Source organism: Bos taurus, chromosome 9 (assembly GCF_002263795.3).
Source record: "Bos taurus isolate L1 Dominette 01449 registration number 42190680 breed Hereford chromosome 9, ARS-UCD2.0, whole genome shotgun sequence".
In the NCBI taxonomy this organism is placed as follows: Eukaryota; Metazoa; Chordata; class Mammalia; order Artiodactyla; family Bovidae; genus Bos; species Bos taurus.
Genome location: NC_037336.1, coordinates 9,613,829 through 9,635,650, shown reverse-complemented (window position 1 = coordinate 9,635,650; position 21,822 = coordinate 9,613,829). Strand labels below are relative to the sequence as shown.

General features: G+C 38.7%; 1 protein-coding gene across 6 annotated transcripts in view; it reads right to left on the bottom strand.

Annotated features, from left to right (window-relative positions):
* The window catches only part of FAM135A (family with sequence similarity 135 member A), a 156,656-nt gene that overhangs the window by 39,015 nt on the left and 95,819 nt on the right, over nt 1-21,822 (bottom strand). For all 6 annotated transcript variants that reach the window (XM_024996871.2, XM_005210636.5, XM_005210639.5 and 3 more), the window contains one exon: nt 16,862-17,017. In XM_024996871.2, the coding sequence (XP_024852639.1) occupies nt 16,862-17,017 (156 nt within the window). The remainder of the gene's footprint in view (nt 1-16,861; nt 17,018-21,822) is intronic.

Sequence of the window (21,822 nt, the reverse complement as noted above, 5' to 3'; positions counted from 1 at the left end):
CCACCTTATACCTGTCTCCTGAAAAACCTGTATGCTGGTCAAGAAGCAACAGTGAGAACTTTGTATGGAACAACCAACGGCTTCAGGATTGAGAAAGGAGTATGACAAGGCTGTTTACTATCACTCTGTTTATTTAGTTTATACACAGAGTGCATCATGAGACATGCTGGGCTGGATGAGGTACAAGCCGGAATCAAGATTGCTGGGAGAAATACCAACAACCTCAGATATGTGGATGATACCACTCTAACGACAGAAAGAGAAGAGGAACTAAAGAAACTCTTGATGAGGGTGAAGGAGGACAGTGAAAAAGCCAGCTTAAAACTAAACATTAAAAAAACTAAGATCATGGCATCCGGTCCCATCACTTCACAGCAAATTAGAAGGGGAAAGGTGGAAGCAGTGACAGATTTCCTCTTCTTGGGCTCTAAAATCATTGTGGATGGTGACTGCAGCCATGAAATCAGAAGACAGCTGCTCCTTGGCAGGAAAGCTATAACAAACCTAGACGGTGTGTTAAAAAGCAAAGACATCACTTTGCCGATGAAAGTCTGTATAGTCAAGGCTGTGGTCTTTCCAGTAGTCACATACAGTTGTGAGAGATGGACCATAAAAATGGCTGAGTCCAAAGAATTGATGCTTTCAAATTGCAGTGCTGGAGAAGACTCTTGAGAGTCCCCTGGACAACAAGGAGATAAAACCAGTCAATCCTAAAGAAAATCAACCCTGAATTTCATTGGAAGGACTGATGCTGAAGCTGAAGCTCCATTACTCTGGCCACCTGATTAGAACAGCCGACTCATTGAAAAAGACGCTGATGCTGGGAAAGACTGAAGGCAGAAGAGAGTGACAGAGAATGGAATGGTTGGATGGCATCACTGACTCAATGGACATGAGTCTGAGCAAGCTCTGGGAGATGGTGAAGGACAGGTAAGCCTAGCGTGCTGCAGTCCATTGGGTCGCAAAGAGTGGGACACCAACTGCGTGACTGAACATTTACGTATGTGTATGTTTGTGTGTACTGACAATGGAATATTACTCAGCCATAGAAAAGAATGAAATAATGCCACTTGCAGAAACACAGACGCACCTAGAGATTATCACACTAAATGGAGTAAGTCACAGAGAAAGACAAATACCCTATGATATCACTCATATGTGGAATCTAAAATATGACACAAATGAACTTATCTGTCAAACAGACTTACAGAGAACAGACTTGTGGCTGTCAAGGAGGAGGAGGACAGGAAGAGGGAAGAATTGGGAGTCTGGGATTCACAGTGGCAAACTATTAGACACAGACCAGATAAACAACAAGGGCCTACTGTATGGCAGAGGGAACAATATTCAATATCCTGTGATAAACCATAATGGAAAAGGAAAACAAACAGGAACCAAAACAAAAAGGTACTCTTTTCATAGGCAGATACAACCTGCCTCAAGGCAAGACAGGATAGATTTCAGTTCCCACTCCCCCTAGCAGAATCCTCTTATTTAGGGAAAGGCCTAACACTGTTCTCAGGTGATACAGTGGTAAAGAATCTGCCTGCCAAGCAGGAGACATTTGATCCCTGAGTCAGGAAGATCCCCTGGAGAAGGAAATGGCAACCTATTCTAGTATTCTTGCCTGGGAAATCCCACGAAAGAGGAGTATGGCAGGCTACAGTCCATGGGGTAGCAAAGAGTTAGACATGACTTGGTGACTAAACCACCACCGCCACCCAAACCTGTTAATCAATTGGAGAACTTAAAAAATTCTACCCATGTCTGGGCCCCATTTAGCACTGATAATTTTTAAAGTTCCCAAGATGACTCTAATACACAGCCAAAGTTGAAAAGCACTATTTAACTTCACTGAGACCAGGACAGAGAAACTGGTATTAGATTGACTCTACTGAAAACAACTTACAAAACCTGACAAAATACATGGAGCAACTGCTTCCAGCCCTGAAGAACACCCACTGGATACGCAAAGAAGTGGGAAAATGTACCTTACAATCAAGCGATACAAGCAGTTTGTTGAAATAGACTCCACAATAACCCAGGTGCTAGAAATAGTAAGCAAGAATTTAAAAAAAAAAATTAAAACTAAAGTTTTTTTTTTTTAAGAGCAGTTTTAGAGAAAAATTGATCAGAAATTATAGAAAATCCCAATTATACACCAAGCCCCCAAGTTTTTCCTATTATTTGCGTCTTGTATTTGTTATAATTTGATGTTGTTGGTCAGTCGGTAAGTTGTGTCCCACTCTTTTGCGACTCTACGGGTTGTAGCCTGCCAGGCTCTTCTGTCCATGGTGTCTCCCAGGCAAGAATACTGGAGTGGGTTGCCATTTCCTTCTCCAATAATTTGACGCATTTGTTATAACTGATGAACCAATGTTGACACATCATCAACAACTAAAGTTCATCACTTCATTAAGGTTCACCCTTGGTATTGTGCATAGTATGGGCTTTGATAAATGTATAAAGACAAACACCTACCATCACAACATCATAGAGAACAGTTCCACTGTCCTAAAGATCTCTCGTGCTCCACCCACCTGACTCTCTCCCAATTCCCCCGAGCCCCTGGCAACTACTGATCATCTCTTTAGTTTTTCCTTTTCCAGAATATCATACAGTTGGAATCATATAGTAGGTAACTCTCTTCAGATTGGCTTCATTTAGCAAAAATAAATTATTAAGGTTTTTCTATGTCTTTTTATGGTTTGATAGCTCATTTCTTTTTATTACTGAAAAAAGTTCCATTATATGGATAAACAAAGATTTATTCATTCACCTGATGAAGGACAGTTTAGTTCAAGTTTTGGCAATTATGAAAAAAGCTGCTATAATATATGTGCAGGTTTTTGCGTAGACCTAACTTTCAATTAATTTGGGAAAAAAATAAAAAAGCATGATAGCTGGATTGTAATGTAAGAGTATGTTTGGATTTGTATGAAATTGCCAAGCCATCTTCCAAACTGGCTGCACCATTTTGTATTCCCAACAGCAATGAATGAGAATTCCTGTTGGGTCCCCATCCTTATCAATATTTGGTGTTGTCAGTGTTTTTGATTTTAGTCATTCTTACAGGTGTGTATGGCATCTCATTGTTTTCATTTGCAATTCTCTGATAATGTAAGTTGGGAATTTTCCTTCCCCAAGTGAATGGCTAGAGAGGGCTGGAATTGGGTCCTCCAGGTCAGATGGGCTCCAGAAAGAGCTTCTGAGGAGGAAGGTCTTGTTAAGAGGATAGAATGCTCTGAATGTATCTACAAATGACTATTTCCACCTCTCCCTGCATGAGGGGATTTCTCTGATCATCATTATGCGAATCTGGTAGGATTCCTCAAGCTAAAACTCATAGAAGTGTGGGTATCCCCTAAGACTGGGCCCTCTGGAGTTACCAACTCAAACTTGTCCAAACTGAGCCCCCAGAAATTTGTCAATTACAGTGTACATTTTGCTCCCCTGGTACTGGCTCCTGGTGATTTCTGTTCATGGATACGTTTCTGCTTTAGCAAGATGTGATTCTCTGTAATTGGCTATCTCTCTTTCCAGTTCAGGTGAGGTGGGCAGAAGTTTATCATGCAGCCTCAATTCTCAAATGGATATAAAAAGATGTGTTGACATTTGGTTTGTTCAGCTCTTTTCTTGTTGGTAGAAAGGAAGTGATGAAGTCCAAGTCTCTTCCAAACCAGATCAGAAACCACAAGTCCAGGCAAGTACTTTTAGGCAATAATTATACACTACCAAATGACTGAGAGCAGCTGATCTTAATGAAGGAAGAGATGAGGAACCTTAGCAGAAAAATGAAACCATTAAAAAAAATACCAAGGGGAAATTTTGGAAGTAAGAATATAATATCAGAAATGAAAATTTTACTAGATAAGACTTAGACCAGATCAGACACTACAGAAATGAGTTAGTGAATTCAAAGATAGAATAACAAAAATTATTCACTCCAAACAACATAGAGAAAAAAAACTAAAGACCCCAAAATATCAAAAGTGTAACAAGTGATATGAGAGTGCCAGAGGGAAAAACTGGGGCATAAAAAAATCTATAGTTATGGCTAAAATTTTGATTAAAATATCACACTGCAGATCTGGGAATTAAAGCAAATCCTAAGGAAGATAAATTAAGAAAATACAAGGCACATCAGAATTAAATAGCTAAAAAAACAAAGATAAAGAGAAGATCCTAACAGCAGCTGAAGGAAAACAACATTGTAAATCAGTGTTCCCAACCTTTTGGGTGGTAGGGAGGGACAGGTTTAGCGGAAGACAATTTTTCCATGGAAAAGGGCGGTGGTGGTAGTTTTCAGGTGATTCCCATACGGGGAGCACACTCTAGATCCCTTGCAGGCACAGTTTTACAGTAGGGTTCATGCTCCTATGAGAATCTAATGCCACTGCTGACCTGACGGGAGGTGGAACTCAAGTGGTAATGTGAGCGATGGGGAGATGTAAACACAGAAGCAGCGCTGCTCACTCACTTGCCTCTCACCTGTTGCTGTGCAGCCCTGTCTGCAGCCCAGGGGTTGGGAACCCTGATATCAATGACTGATTTATTATCACAGAGTATGGCGGACAGATGATAACGGTATGTCTTTAAAATAGCAAAGCAGAGACAAAAAAAATGGCCACCCAGAATGTTGATTAAACAACCCTATGAATCAATATGACCCAAGTTAGATTTATAATATACTATACCTATAAGTTTAGCAGGGTCATAGGATATAAAATCAATAAGCAAAAATCAATTGTACTTTTACACTCTAGTAACAACCTTTAAAAAAATGAAATTAAAAGACCATTTATAACAACATCACATAATATAATTGCATAAAAAGGTTATAAATAAATAAGAGAGACTGAAAACTATAAAACACTTCTAAGAGAAATTAAAGACCTAAGTAAATGGGGAGCCAGGTCATGTTCACAGATTGGCTCAATATAATTAAGGGGAAAATTCTGTCTAAATTGATCTGTAGATTTTACTTAAACTGAAATTCCAGCATTATTTTTTTCAGACTATACTTTTTATTTTGTATTGGGTATAGTATAGCCAATTAACAATGCTGTAGCAGTTTCAGGTTGGAGAAGGCAATAGCATCCCACTCCAGTACTCTTGCCTGGAAAATCCCATGGACAGAGGAGCCTGGAAGACTGCAGTCCATAGAGTCAGACATGACTGAGCAACTTCACTTTCACACTTTACTTTCATGCACTGGGAGAAGGAAATGGCAACCCATTCCAGTGTTCTTGCCTGGAGAATCCCAGGGATGGTGGAGCCTGGTGGGCTGCCATCTATGGGGTCGCACAGAGTTGGACACGACTGAAGCGACTTAGCAGCAGCAGCAGTTTCAGGTGAACAGAGAAGGGAATCAGCCATCTATACACATGTATCCATTCTCCCCCAAATCCCCCTCCCAACCAGACTGGCATATAATGTTGAGTAGATTTCCATGTGCTATTCAATAGATCCTTGTTGGTTACCCATTTTAAATATAGCAGTGTGTTCATGACCTTCTAAACTCCCTAACTCCCTTCCCCCAGGCAACCATAAATTCGTTTTCTGAATCTGTGAGTCTCTGTTTTGTATGTAAGTTCATTTGTATCATTTATTTCTAGATTCCACATATAAGGGATGCCATATGATATCTATCCTTCTCTCTCTGACTTACTTCACTCAGTATGACACTGTCTAGGTCCACCTATGTTGCTGCAAATGGCCTTTTTTCATTCTTTTTAATGGAATAATATTCCATTGTATATACATACCACATCTTCTTTTTTTAAAAATTAATTAATTTATTTTAATTGGAGGCTAATTACTTTGCAATATTGTGCTGGGTTTTGCCATACATTGACATGAATCAGCCATGGGTGTACATGTGTCCCCCATCCTGAACCCCCCTCCCACCTCCCTCCCCATCCCATCCCTCAGGGTCATCCCAGAGCACGGACCCTAAGTGCCATTTCATGCATTGAACTTGGACTGGTGATCTATTTCACATATGATAATATACAGGTTTCAAAGCTATTCTCTCAAATCATCCCACCCTCGCATTCTCCCACAGAGTTCAAAAGTATGTTCTTTGTATCTGTGTTTCTTTTACTGTCTCACATATAGGGTCATAGTTACCATCTTTCTAAATTCCATATATATGCATTAACATATATGCATTAATATACTGTATTGATGTTTTTCTTTCTGACTTACTTCACTCTGCATAATAGGCTCCAGTTTTGTCCACTTCATTAGAACCGATTCAAATGTGTTCTTTTTACAGCTGAGTAATAGTCCACTGGGTAGATGGTACCACAGCTTTCTTATCCATTCATCTGCTGATGGACATCTAGGTTGCTTCCATGTCTTGGCTATTGTAAACAGGGCTGCAATGAACACTGGGGTGCATATATCATTTCAAATCATGTTTTCCTCCTGATACATGCTGAGCAGGAGTGGGACTGCAGGGTCATATGGTAGCTCTGTAGTTCAGTTCAGTTCAGTTCAGTTCAGTCACTCAGTCGTGTCCGACTCTTTGCGACCCCATGAATTGCAGCATGCCAGGCCTCCCTGTCCATCACCATCTCCTGGAATTCACTCAAACTCACGTCCATTGAGTCGGTGATGCCATCCAGACACCTCATCCTCTGTTGTCCCCTTTTCCTCCTGCCCCCAAATCCCTCCCAGCATCAGAGTCTTTTCCAATAGTAGCTCTATATTTAGTTTTTTAAGGAAACTTCATACTGTTCTCCATAGTGGCTATACCAATTTACATTCCCACCAACAGTGTAAGAGGGTTCCCTACTCTCCATGCCCTCCCCAGCGTTTATTTTTTTGTCAGTTTTTGATGATAGTCATTCTGACCAGTGTGAGGTGTTATCTCACTGCAGCTTTGATTTGCATTTCCTTAATAACCAGCAGCATTGAACATCTCTTCATGAGTCTGCTGGCCATCTGTATGTCTTCTTTGGAGAAATATCTATTCAGGTCTTCTGTCCACTTTTTGAGTGTTCTGTTGGTTTTGATGCTGTTAAGCATCACAAACTGTTTGTAAATCTGGAGATTAATCCCTTATCAGTTCAGTTCAGTTCAGTTGCTCAGTAGTGTCCAACTCTTTGCGACCCCATGAATTGCAGCATGGCAGGCCTCCCTGTTCATTACCAACCCCCGGAGTACACCCAAACTCACGTCCATTGAGTTGGTGAGGCCATCCAGCCATCTCACCCTCTGTCGTTCCATTCTCCTCCTGCCCCCAATCCCTCCCAGCATCAGAGTCTTTTCCAATGAGTCAACTCTTCACATGAGGTGGCCAAAGTACTGGAGTTTCAGCTTCAGCATCAGTCCTTCCAATGAACACCCAGAACTGATCTCCTTTAGAATGGACTGGTTGGATCTCCTTGCAGTCCAAGGGACTCTCAAGAGTCTTCTCCAACATCACAGTTCAAAAGCATCAATTCTTCGGTGCTCAGCTTTCTTCACAATCCAACTCTCATATCCATACATGACCACTGGAAAAACCACAGCCTTGACTGGACAGACCTTTGTTGGCAAAGTAATGTCTCTTGCTTTTTAATATGCTGTCTAGGTTGGTCATAACTTTCCTTCCAAGGAGTAAGCATCTTTTAATTTCATGGCTGCAATCACCATCTGCAGTGATTTTGGAGCCCAGAAAAATAAAGTCTGACACTGTTTCCACTGTTTCCCCATCTATTTCCCATGAAGTGATGGGACCAGATGCCACGATCTTCGTTTTCTGAATGCTGAGCTTTAAGCCAACTTTTTCACTCTCCTCTTTAATTATCATCAAGAGGCTCTTTAGTTCTTCTTCACTTTCTGCCATAAGGGTGGTGTCATCTGCATATCTGAGGTTATTGATATTTCTCCTGGCAATCTTGATTCCAGCTTGTGCTTCTTCCAGCCCAGGGTTTCTCATGATGTATTCTGCATAGAAGTTAAATAAGCAGGGTGACAATATACAGTCTTGATGTACTCCTTTTCCTATTTGGAACCAGTCTGTTGTTCCATGTCCAGTTCTAACTGTTGCTTCCTGACCTGCATACAGGTTTCTTAAAAGGCAGGTCAGGTGGTCTGGTATTCCCATCTCTTTCAGAATTTCCCACAGTTTATTGTGATCCACATAGTCAAAGGCTTTGGCATAGTCAATAAAGCAGAAATAGATGTTTTCCTGGAACTCTCTTGCTTTTTTGATGATCCAGCGGATGTTGGCAATTTGATCTCTGGTTCCTCTGCCTTTTCTAAAACCAGGTTGAACATCTGGAAGTTCACGGTTCATGTATTGCTGAAGCCTGGCTTGGAGAATTTTGAGCATTACTTTACTAGTGTGTGAGATGAGTGCAATTGTGTGGTAGTTTGAACATTCTTTGGCATTGCCTTTCTTTGGGATTGGAATGAAAACTGACCTTTTCCAGTCCTGTGGCCACTGCTGAGTTTTCCATACTTGCTGGCATATTGAGTGCAACACTTTCACAGCATCATCTTTCAGGATTTGAAATAGCTCCACTGGAATTCCATCACCTCCACTAGCTTTGTTTGTAGTGATGCTTCCTAAGGCCCACTTGACTTCACATTTCAGGATGTCTGGCTCTAGGTGAGCGATCACACCATCGTGATTATCTCAGTCACATCAATTGCAAATATTTTCTCCCAATCTGTGGGTTGTCTTTTCATTTTGTTTATTGTTTCCTTTGCTGTGCAAAAGCTTTTGAGTTTAAGTAGGTCCCATTTTATTCCCATTATTTTGGGGAATGGATTGAAAAAGATACTGCTGTGATTTATGCCAGAGAGTGTTCTGCCTATGCTTTCCTCTAGGAGTTTTACACTGTCTGATCTCATATTTAGGTCTTTAATCCATTTTGAGATTATCTTTGTATATGTTCTATACATATACAAAATGATCTACCTTCATTTTTTAAATATGTATTGTCCAATTTTCCCAGCACCACTTGTTTAAAAGACTGTCTTTGCAACATACTTCATCATCAATTAATTGACCATAGGTGAATGGGGTTATTTCTGCATTTTCTATCCTGTTCCATTGATCTATATTTCTAGTTTTGGGCCAGTACCATACTGTTTTGATGACTGTAGCTTTGTAGTATATCCAGGGAGCCTGATTCCTCCAGCTCCATTTTTTAAGCTTGCTTTGGCTATTTGGGATATTTTTTGCCTCCATACAAATTTTGAGATTTTTTTGTTCTAGTTCTGTGAAAAATGCTATAGGTAATTTGATAGGGATTGTGCTGAATCTGTAGATTGCCTTGGGTACTATAGTCATTTTGACAATATTGATTCTTGCAGTCCAAAAATATGGTGTATCTTCCCATCTGTTTATGTCTTATTTGATTTCTTCCATCAGTATCTTACAGTTTTCAGAGTACAGGTTTTTTGTATCCTTAGGTAGATTTATCCCCAGGTATTTTATTCTTTTTGATGCAATGGTAAATGGAACTGCTTCCTGAATTTCTCTTTCTGATCTTTCATTGTTAGTGTAGATAAATGCAACAGATTTCTATGTATTAATTTTATAACCTGCAAATTTACCAAATTCATTGATGAGTTTTATTAGTTTTCTGGTAGCATCTTTAGGATCTATATAGTATCATGTCATCTGCAAATAGTGATAGTTTAACTTCTTCTTTTCCAATTTAGATTCCCCTTACTTTTTCTTCTCTGATTGCTATAGCTAGGACTTCCAAAACTATGTTGAATAAAATAGGTGAGAGTGGACATCCTGGTCTTATTCCTGATCTTAGAGGGAATGCTGTCAGTTTTTCACTATTGAGTATGATGCTAGCTGTAGGTTTGTAGAATATGGTCTTTATTATGTTGATTTATGTACCCTCTATGCCCACTTTCTGGAGAGTTTTTTTTAATCATAAATGGGTGCTGAATTTTATCAAAAGCTTTTTCAGCATCTACTGAGATGATCATATAGTTTTTATTCTTCAATTTGTTGATGTGGTATATTACCTTGATTGATTTGTGGATGTTGGAAAATGCTTGCATCACTGGGATGAATCCCACTTGATCATAGTGTAAGATCTTTTCAATGTATTGTGGGATACAGATTGCTAGTAGTTTGTTGAGGATTTTTGCATCTATGTTCATCAGTGATACTGGATTATAATGTGTGTGTGTGTGTGTGCTATCTTTGTCTGGTTTTGGTATCAGAGTGATGGTGGCCTCAAAAAATGAGCTGGGGAGTTTTCCTTCCTCTGCGATCTTTTAAAACAGTTTCAGAAGGAGAGGTGTTAGCTCTTCTCTAAACATTTGATAAAATTTGCCTGTGAAGCTGTCAGGGCCCGGACTTTTGTTTGTTGGGAGGTTTTTAATAACAGTTTCAATTTCAGTGCTTGTGACTGGTCTGTTCATGTTTTCTATTTCATCTTGGTTCAGTTTAAGGAGACTGTACCTTTCTGAGAACTTGGGCATTTCTTCTAGGTTGTCCATTTCACTGGCATACAATTGTTGATAGTAGTCTCTTATGATCCTTGGTATTTCTATGGAGTCAGTTGTAACTTCTCCTTTTTCATTTCTAATTTAATTGATTTGAATCCTCCCTTTTTTTTTCTCTTGGTTTCTGGCTAAAGGTTTATCAATTTTGCTTATCTTTTCAAAGAATAAGCTTTTAGTTTCATTGATCTTTGAGATTTTTCTTTGTCTCTATTTCATTCATTTCTGCTCTGATTTTTATGATTTCCTTCTGTTAATCATAGGTTTGTTTTTTCTTCTTTCTCTAATTGTTTTAGGTATAAGGTTAGGTTGTTTGAGGTTTTTCTTGTTTCTTGAGGTAACTGTGTATTGCCATAAACTTTCCACTTAAAACTGCTTCTGCTGCATCCCATAAGTTTTGGACCATAGTGCTTTCCTTTTCATTTGTCTCTAAGTTTTTTCTTTTTAATTTCCTCTTTGAGTTTTTCAGTGATCCAATGGTTTCTGAGTAGCATATTGTTTAGCTGCCACGTATTTATGTTTTTTAGAGTATTTTCTTGTGATTTATTTCTAATCGCAGAGCTTTGTGACAGAAAAAATGATATAATTTTGATTTTCTTGAATTTGCCAAGACTTGCCTTGTGGCCCAGCATGTGGTCAATCCTGGAGAATGTTCCATGTGCACTTGAGAAGAATGTAAAGTCTGCCACTTTTGGTTGAAACGCTCTATAAATATCAATTAAATCCAACTGATCTAAACTGTCATTTAAGGTCCATGCTCCTTATTAATTTTCTGTCTAGAGAAAGTGGGGTATTAAAGTCCCCCACTATTATTCTGTTACTGTCGATTTCTCTGTTTATATTTTTTAGTATTTGCCTTACATATTGAGGTACTCCTATGTTGGTTGCATATATATTTATAATTGTTGTATCTTCTCAGATTGAACACTTGATCATTATCAAGTGTCCTTATTTGTCTCTTATAACAGTCTTTGCTTTAAAGTCTATTTTGTGTGATGTATTGTTACTCCAGCTTTCTTATGAATTCCCTGTGTGTGGAATACCTTCTACCATCCTCTTACATTCAGTCTGTAAGTCTGAGGTGGGTCTCTTGTAGACAACACATCTATGGGTCTTGTTTCTGTATCTACCCAGCCAGTCTATGTCTTTTGGTTGGTGTCTTTAATCCATTTATATTTAAGGCAATTATTAAGGCAATATGTATGATCCCAGAGGTCTCTTAGGCTGTCTTCATTTCTTTTCATTCTTTTTTCTACATTCTGTTTTGCGGCAGTGATTTCCACCATTCTATCTTCCAAGTCATTAATCCGTTCTTTTGCCTTAGTTATTCTGCTATTAATTCCTTCTAGTGTATTGTTCATCTCTGTTTGTTTGTTCTTTTGTTTTTCTAGGCCTTTGGTAAACATTTATTTCATCTTCTCAATCTTTGCCCACCATTCTTTTTCCGACATCCTGGATCATCGTCATTATAATTATTCTGAATTCTTTTTAAGAATTTTCAGAATTATTCTGAATTCATTTAAGACCAATAAATCAATATATTGAGATAAAAAAAATCCTTGAGAAATATAATTTACCAAAATTGACTGAAAAAGAAATAAAATGTAGCATTCCCACTAATACTGTAACTTCTAAATCTAATCATAATCAAATTGAAGACCAGATTGAAGACTGGTCTAAAAATTACTGGCTAAAGTTGTGAAAGATGAAGAAAACGAAAGGAAGAAGGAAGATTAAGTGAGTCTGAAGAGTTTAAAGGGATGTGATAACTGATTGCAATGTGTGACCCTGAGATTGATCCTGGAAAAGGTTGTCACACAGGGTGGTATTAAGACAACTGACCAGATTTAAAAATGAATCATGTAGTAGGTATCAGTATTTCAGTACAGTTCAGTTACTCAGTCGTGTCTGACTCTTTGCGACCCCATGGACTGCAGCACGCTAGGCCTCCCTGTCCATCACCAACTCCCAGAGATTGCTCAAACTCATGTCTATCGATCTGGTGATGCCATCCAATCATCTCATCTTATCTTCTGTTGTCCCCTTCTCTTCCTATCTTCAATCTTTCCCAGTATTAGGGCCTTTTCCAGTGACTCAGTTCTTCGCACCAGGTGGTCAAAGTATTGGAGTTTCAGCTTCAGCATTAGTCCTTCCAATGAATATTCAGGACTGATTTCCTTTAGGATTGACTCCTTGCAGTCCAGGGACTCTCAAGAGTCTTCTCCAACAATACAGTTCAAAAGTATCAATTCTTCAGTGCTCAGCTTTCTTTGTAGTCCAACTCTCACATCCATACATGACTCCTGGAAAAACCATAGCTTTGACTTGATGGACCTTTGTTGGCAAAGTAATGTCTCTGCTTTTTAATATGCTGTCTTTAACAGGTTGGTCTAGCCTTTCTTCTAAGGAGCAAGCGTCTTTTAATTTCATGGCTGCAGTCAGAATCTGCAGTGATTTTGGAGCCCCCCCAAATAAAGTCTCTCACTGTTTCCACTGTTTCCCCATCTATTTGCCATGAAGTGATGGGACTGGATACCATGATCTTAGCTTTTTGAATGCTGAGTTTTAAGCCAGCTTTTTCACTCTCCTCTTTCACTTTCAAGAGGTTCTTTAGTTCTTCTTCTATTTCTACCATAAGGGTGGTGTCATCTGCATATATGAGATTATTCATATTTCTCTCAGCAATCTTAATGCCAGCTTGTGCTTCATCCTGCCCAGCATTTTACATGATGTACTATGCATATAAGTTAAATAAGCAGGGTAACAATATACAGCCTTGACATACTCCTTTCCCAATTTGGAACCAGTCTGTTGTTCCATGTCCGGTTCTAACTGTTGCTTCTTGACCTGCATATGGGTATCTCAGGAGGCAGGTAAGGTGGTCTGGTATTTCCATCCCTTTAAGAATTTTCCATAGTTTGTTGTGATCCACACACATTAAAGGCTTTGGTGTAATCAATAAAGCAGAAGTAGATGTTTTTCTGGTATTCTCTTGCTTTTTCAATGATCCAGCAGATGTTGGCAATTTGATCTCTGGTTTCTCTGCCTTTTCTAAATCCATCTTGAATATCTGGAAGTTCATGGTTCACTTACTGTTGAAGCCTGGCTTGGAGAATTTTGAGCATTACTTTGCTAGAGTGTGAGATGAGTGTAATTGTGCGGTAGTTTGAAAATTCTTTGGCATTGCTTTTCTTTGGGATTGGAATGAAAACTGACCTTTTCCAGTCCTGTGGCCACTGCTGACTTTTCCAAATTTGCTGGCATATTGAGTGTAGCACTTTAACAGCATCATCTTGTAGGATGTGAAACAGCTCAACTGGAATTCCATTACCTCCACTAGCTTTGTTCGTAGTGATGCTTCCTAAGGCCCACTTGACTTTGCGTTCAAGGATGTCTAGCTCTAGGTGAGTGATCACACTGTCATGGTTATTTGGGTCATTTAAGATCTTTTTTGTACAGTTCTTTTGTGTACTCTTGCCACCTCTTCTTAATCTCTTCTGCTTCTGTTAGGCCCCTACCTTTAGGTTTCTGCCCTTTATTGTGCCCATCTTTGCATGAAAATTTCCCTTGGTATCTCTAATTTTCTTGAAGAGATCTCTAGTCCTTCCCTTTCTATTGTTTTCCTCTATTTCTTTGCACTGATCACTGAGGAAGGCTTTTTTTATCTCTCCTTGCTATTATTTGAAACTCTGCATTCAAATGGGTTTATTTTTCCTTTTCTCCTTTGCCTTTAGCTTCAGTATTAGATGTCTTAAAGTTGATCACTGTACTGTGGTTAAGTAAGAGGATATCTTTGTTCTTAGTCAATATGCCCTGAAGTATTTAAGGAAAAACGAGTATAATGTCTGTAACTGTCAAATGGCCCAGAAAAAAAAATGTGTGTGTGAGTATATTTATATGGGTGCTGTGCTGTGCTTAGTTGCTCAGTCGTGTCTGACTCTTTGGGACCCCATAGACTATACCCCGCCAGCTCCTTTGTTCATGGGGATTCTCTATGGAAGAATACTGGAGTGGGTTGCCATGCCCTCCTCCAGGGGGATCTTCCCAGCCCAGGGATTGAACCCAGGTCTTCCACATTGCAGGTGGATTCTTTACCACCTGGGTCACCAAGGAAGCTCCAGAATACTGGAGTGGGTAGTCTATCCCTTCTCCAGGGGAATTTCCCGACCCAGGAATCCAACTGGGGTCTCCAGAATTGCGGGAGGATTCTTTACCAGTTGAGCAACTGGGAATGTGTATCTATTGACAAAAAGAAGGAATGATGAAGCAAATGTGCCAAAATGGTAACTTGTGATTCTGACAAAGACAATATGGGAGTAAGCTGTACTACTTCTGTAATACTTCTGATAGTTCTCTTCTCTATTTTAGAAACTTTATGATTTTGCCTTTCATGTCTGTTTTTAGTCCATCTGGAACTGAATTTTATATAATTCAGTTATATAATACCCAATTGTCCCAATATCATTTACTGATAATGTCACATCTTCCTTGCTGATCTGTACATATTATGTCCAAATACAGGTGTGTCTCTGTCTGGCTTTTCTCTTGCGTTCCATCGACAAATTAAGACCTCTACTTCATCAAAAGACAGCATGAACATAGTGGAAAAAACCATGAAAAGAGGAAAGATTTATAAAACATTTAACAAAGATCAGTACTTAGAATACACAGAAAACTATTATAAATCAAGAAGAAAAAGAAAACTAATCTGATAGAAAATGGGCAGCCAGTTTGGACAGGTACTTCACAAACAGGAAATCTACACAGCCAACAGTCATACAAAATGGTGCTCAACTATTACCAAGTCATCAAAAAATACATATAAAACTAAAATGATATACCATTTTACATCCATCTTGCAAAAGTTTAAAAGTCTGCCAATATCAAGAACTGGGGAGGAGGTGGGCTAAGAACTTTCCTATGGTGCTTGTGGGAGTGAAAATCAGCACCACTTTGGAAACCAGGGTAGCATTATATAATAGAATTGACGTTATTTGTACCCTATGACACAGTAATCTCTTTCATAGGTAAATACATCACAGAAACTGTTATGACAGGAAATATTCACAGCAGCTTGGTTTACAGTAGCTACAAATCTGAAATAATCCAAACACTTATCAACAGTAAAATGGACAAACAAATTGTAGGTATATTCAAATGGAAATACATTATAGCAATGAAAATGAGTAAGCTACAGCTACTAACAACAACAACAAAAATAAATTAATCTCCAAAACAAAATCTCAACTGAAAGAAGCAATATACAAAAGAATACATACTGTATGAATTCATTTATGTAGAATTCAGTAATATAGACTGAATAACTAAAAGAGAAAGAAGGAACTTCCTGAGAAAGATGGTGATTCCTTGTAAATATCATAAAGGGGTAGAAATTGGAACAAATACATAGAACATGTCTGTGGTATTGACAATATTCTATTTCTTGATCTGGGTGATCGTTAAAAGGGTATGTACTTTTAACCACTTGTTAAAATGTGCACGTTTTATGAACTTTTCTGATTTTAATTATATATTGTGCTTTATGTAGTAGCTCAGATGGTAAAGAACCCACCTGCCAATGCAGGAGAGCCCAGTTTGATCCCTGGGTTGGGAAGATCCCTTGGAGAAAGGAATGGCAACCCACTCCAGTGTTCCTGCCCAGGGAATTCCATGGAGGGACCATGGGTTCACAAAGTGTTGGACACAACTGAGCGACTACCACTTTCATTTGTGCTTTATAGTTAAGAAAAGAAAAACTAGAAAAGAAAATAAAATACACATGATGTTTTGTGTAACTAATTCAGGAAAATTAGTGTGCATACAGAGTACATAAGGAGATAAAGCTGAAAAGACAGAGATTTAACATCTCGAAGCCTCTTGACACAATAAAATTGTACAAAATTTTCTGCACAGTGTCCGTACCAGACCTATAACAACCTTCATGTCTAGCTTACTCCCCCGAGCCTGCAAAGTTCATAATATATATCTCTAAATGAGGTGAAGGAAGGAGAGAGGAAAGGAGGGAGTATGAGGTTTGGAGAGAGATATTCTGTCTATTCTGAGATGGCTTTTTAGTTCTGGTTTCTTTTTCTTAAGAGATCTAGTGATAATTCCTGTTCCTGGATTCCAAGAACTATCCTTTATTGTGTATTTTATTTCATACAGGTGGTGTCTCTTAGTTGCAAGGGTTGTAACTGAGATAGGTCATATACTCAACTGTATTCTTCTATTATTAACTTTAGGAATCAAACAATAACACAATGATAGATGTCTCTTTTCTCATTTATGAACATAATAGATAAAAATCAGAATTTTTATTCATAAGAAATTTCTAAATATAAATGACAATACTCATTAAAATGCTCTACAATCACTTATTTTTATAACTTACCCTCAGAGTATGGTGCTCTTGTGCTAGTAATAGTCTTAGTTCCTCATGTAGTGTTATAACTTCCAGAAATTGTCCCCATAAAGCCATTAAAAGTGAGCAAAGTTGTGCAAGATTCATATTTATAAGTTCTGCCAGTTCATCAGGATTTTCTATTTTCTGAAATGACAAGAAAAAAAACCCTGCTCTCTGAGAATTACCATAACACGTATATTACTGAAAGTATTAATACAAAGGCAAATTTTTTAGTTTTAAAATATGTACATCTGTGCACACTTGCACGTGTGTGTAGAGAGAGACCAACTAACCCATGGCTTTTTTTCTATCTTGGTAGTCACTCTAGCATTTTCGACAATTTAACCAATATTTCAATTTCTGAAATAATATCAGATATAGTCTAAAGTTACAAATCAGGATTCTATACAACATGATCAAATTCAAACACTAAAACTAGGAATTTTAAGCAAAACAAATCATGATCAAAGTTATAAAATTTTTGAAAGACTGTGAAATCTTAAAATATGATTTATTTTCAATCAGTTAAGTAATTTAAAGGTCATATGCTCCTCAGAAAGGATTGAGATTCTCTCTAAAGCAGCTCTTCCTTCACATCTCTGCTCTTAGATTTTATTTTGCTCACAGAAACCCTTTCCCAGAGTTGTCAAACACTTCTTTCTTCTTTTCTAACAATTCATGCATCCACTATTTATTGAGCACATTTTACATGCTAGGGGGCTACATTCTACAGACACCAAGATTAATATGAAAAGATCACAGTCTAATGAGGAGAGAAAAGTGGGTAAACAAATATATATTTATTATATGTATATATATATATTATGAATGTTTGAATAGTGATATTAAGTTGTTGTTTATTTAAATATTCATCTTAATTGATGACAGAAATTAAGAGTACTGAATGAGATGTAGAATTTTCTTGAAGGCTTTTAGTTTTCTTGAATTGATAAAGAACTTCTGAACAAAGAATAACAAAGACTATAAAGCAGAATGATGTTTCTCATAAGGACGTTTTGTCCACTAAGGCAGCAGTCAGTTTCTTCGCAGATAGAATCTTGATGCAAAAATCTGTCTTTAATTACTAGTAACGCTAGGAAATCTACTTTAAATATATACATGGGTGCTGATTTCACTTTCCTACCATAAAGATGGGGGAAGTCATGTATTCAGATTGAAGTTAACAGCCACTCCCACAGCTCATCTCCACCTGCACACCAACCACCACTATATCTGTGTCTCTTGATCAAGTATCCCTCATGTTTAGACCCAACAACTATTGGACAACTGTGCTTGGACAATTCACCATGTCCCCAATTATACTCATTATATCTGCACCAGTCCCCTTCTAAAAAACAAATGAAACCCCTAAATGTTGCTCATCATATATGATATTCTCGGGTTTCCCTGGTGGCTCAGAGGTTAAAGAGTCCGCCTGCAATGCAGGAGACCTGGATTCGATCCCTGGGTCAGGAAGATTCCCTAGAGAAGGAAATGGCAACCCACTCCAGTATTCTTGCATGGAGAATCCCATGGATGGAGCAGCCTGGTGGACTATAGTCCATGGGGTCGCAAAGAGCCGGACACGACTGAGAGATTTCACTTTCACTTTTGTTTATACAGACTCCTTTTTAAAGTCTGAAATTCAGCAGGCTTTTCTTCCCTGACCCGAACCAAGCTTCCATTTATCTTCTTAACTCAGAGAACATATAAAACAAAAACTCAGCAAAATAAGTAAGAAGGGGAGGGATCATGTCTTATTCACTTGTGTGACTGGTAACCAGTACACAGTAGTCACTCAATAGATGTGTACCAAACGAATAAATGAATGAATGACTGAATAAGGAATTACAGGCTTCAGATAAGGAAAAAGTCCCCAGAAAACAAGGAGAAATTCTGAAAATATTGACAAATTCCAGAATTCTAGAATGGAAGCTAATCAGTCAACAGATGATAAACACTGACTCAACACACAGAGAAATTCTACAGAAGGGTTTTACCTCAGGGATGATGTATAAATATTATTAGAAATAAAGCTGCCAAGTTTTTTATGTCTCTTAACACACAGAAGATTAAAATGGAGTATAAATAAGCTGAAACCTGTAGTATGGTTTCAAGAATGAATTTAATGAAGTTAGGAAAAGAAGACTAGAATAAGTATTTGACAGTAATTAAATAGTACTGTGTAAGGCAAGCAATACTACACCTGGTATAATCTACACACAAGTAAAAATAATTCCCCCCAGAAAGCAAGGCTGTCTAGACACCCTGTATTTATTACCTGTATTTCTCAGGCAGTATGGCATCAAGTTTCTGAGAAAGGACTTTTGGTATTTTCATTATTGGGAAAAGCATCCTATAAACAAATAACTCCTTTGGTTTATGTAACTCTTTATGATAAGTGTCAAAATATAAATAATAATTCTTTTTTATATTAAAAAGAAAATTGGAATGAAGTTTGACAAGATTTTATATATATATAAATGTAGGAATAATAAGACATTTATACTTGTATACTATTTTTTTAAATAAATTCATTATTTTGTTTTATATAGATGTATACCTTTTCATAGCATTCATTGACCTTTTTTGATTGAAAAAAAAATAAAGTTCACTTTAGTATACAGTCTTCAATTATTTTCAGTTACAGAGAAGAAAAAACCAGAATCATATTTTTATGCCATTTTCACTGAATAACACAGTATGAGCATTTTCCTATATCACCAAATATTTGTTGAAAGCATCACTTTTAAGGTTGCACAATGTTTTTATGAGTGGCCCATGATTTGTTTAACCAAAGTCTTATTGTTGGGTATTTATTTAGGTTAATGTTTTATAATATCACAGATTACATTATACATGAATTTCTGATTGTTTATTTGGTATAAATTGAGAAGGAATATTTTTTATGGTGTTGGATACATACTGCCAAATTCATCTCTGAAAAAGATCTGCAAGGTATGGGAATCTGTATCTCACCATAACTCAACAAAGATTATACTGTTATTAAAAAAAAAATCACAGTCATGCAGAATACCAGCTGACAGAGGACAGGAGAACCTGACCAGTGGAAAAGAATATATAGAACCACACAAAACTTGGTAGGACAAAGGGACTACCAGGAAAAACAGGAGTGTTAGTACGACTAGACCTGCCCTCAGCAGGTGAGGGAACTGAAGCAGGGGTCCAGTCTGAGTCAGAGAAGAAACATTTAAGGCTGAGAGTGAAACAGCTGATCAGTGGCATCCTAAATGAAACGAGAATCAGACAGTCCTTGCCGCAGCCATACATACCCTGGACAGGGACACTGGTCCCCTGGAAGGTGAAGTAGCTGGGAGCTGGGGTTTAGGGATTGTGGAGCAATCCCAGGGAGAGAGCTGCTGTGGACTGCAGAGAAACAGATTGAGGGGTTGTGAGGGAGGAGATTGTGGTGGGAAATGCCTGTGGAGGAAAGCCAGGCAGCCATGGAAGCAAGGAGATACTGCTGAGTCAGCATAGGGGGTGGAACCATCACCATAGCCTCTCTCTCCCCACATGCCAGGAACAGCAGCTGAACAATAGAGAGGTGGGCCCATCAAACACCTGATGCACTGAACTACAGATTAGGATCCCACCCAGGGTGCTCCTTTAAGTGCCTGATGCACCAATCTATGGAGCAGGACCACAGCAAGGGGGGCCCCTCTATGTGACTGAATGGGCAGAGCTACGGAGAAAGACTGGCCAAAGAGGTCCTCTGATCGCCAGCTACAGGAGGCTCTATAAAAGACTCTGATCAGGCCATAACTCCTGCGGCGGAGGCAGTCTGTGTTCCTGCACACTTGGCGCCGCCAGGGTCCCCGCAAACCAAGCAGCTGCACCACCTTCACACTCAACCCTCATTGGGGCAGAGCTGCCACAGATAAAAGAAGTCTTGCATCTACACATGCAGGGTTGCTTTGGTCATGTCCAGCTATTTGTGACCCTGTGGACTGTAGCCTGCCAGGCTTCTCTCTCAGGGGGTTCTCTCCAGGCATGGATACTGAAGCGTATCAGCCAAATACAGGTTGCCATGCCCTTCTAGAGCACTATATTTCCTGCTTCCCTAGCTGCCAACTTCCCTGAGTACCTGGTGCTGCCAGGGCCCCTGTGACCCAAGCAGCTGCATGATTTCTGCACCTGGCCCTCACTGGGGCAGACCCAATTCCTCCAGAGCAGCCTCAGGAGCAAACCCCAGTGGACAATCCAGTGGCTATCATCAAAAAGTCTACAAACAACAGATGCTGGAGAGGGTATGGAGAAAAGGGAACACTCTTGCACTGTTGGTGGGGATGTAAACTGATACAGCTACTATGGAAGAAGGTATGTAGAATCCTTAAAAAAATAGGAATAAAACCACCATATGACCCAGCAATCCCACTCATAGGCATATACCCTGAGGAAACCAAAACTGAAAAAGACACATGTATCCCATTGATCATTGCAGCACTATTTACAATAGTTAGAACATATAAGCAACCTAGATGTCCATCAACAGATGAACGGATAAAGAAATTGTTGTCCATATACACAATGGAATATTACTCAGCCATAAAAAGGAACGCATTTGAGTCCGTTCTAATGAGGTGGATGAACCTAGAACCTATTGTACAGAGTGAAGTAAGTCAGAAAGAGAAAGATAAATATCATATTCTAACGCATATATACAGAATCTAGAAAAATGGTACTGAAGAATTCATTTACAGGGCACCAGTGGAGAAACAGACATATAGAATAGACTTATGGACACCAGGAGAGGGGAGGAGAGGGTGAGAAGTATGGAAAGAGTAACATGGAAACTTACGTTACCATATGTAAAACAGATGGCCAACGGGAATTTGCCATATGACTCAGGAAACTCAAACGGGCTCTATATCAACCTAGCGGGGTGGAATGGGGAGGGAGATGGGGGGGGAAGTTCAAAAGGGAGAGAT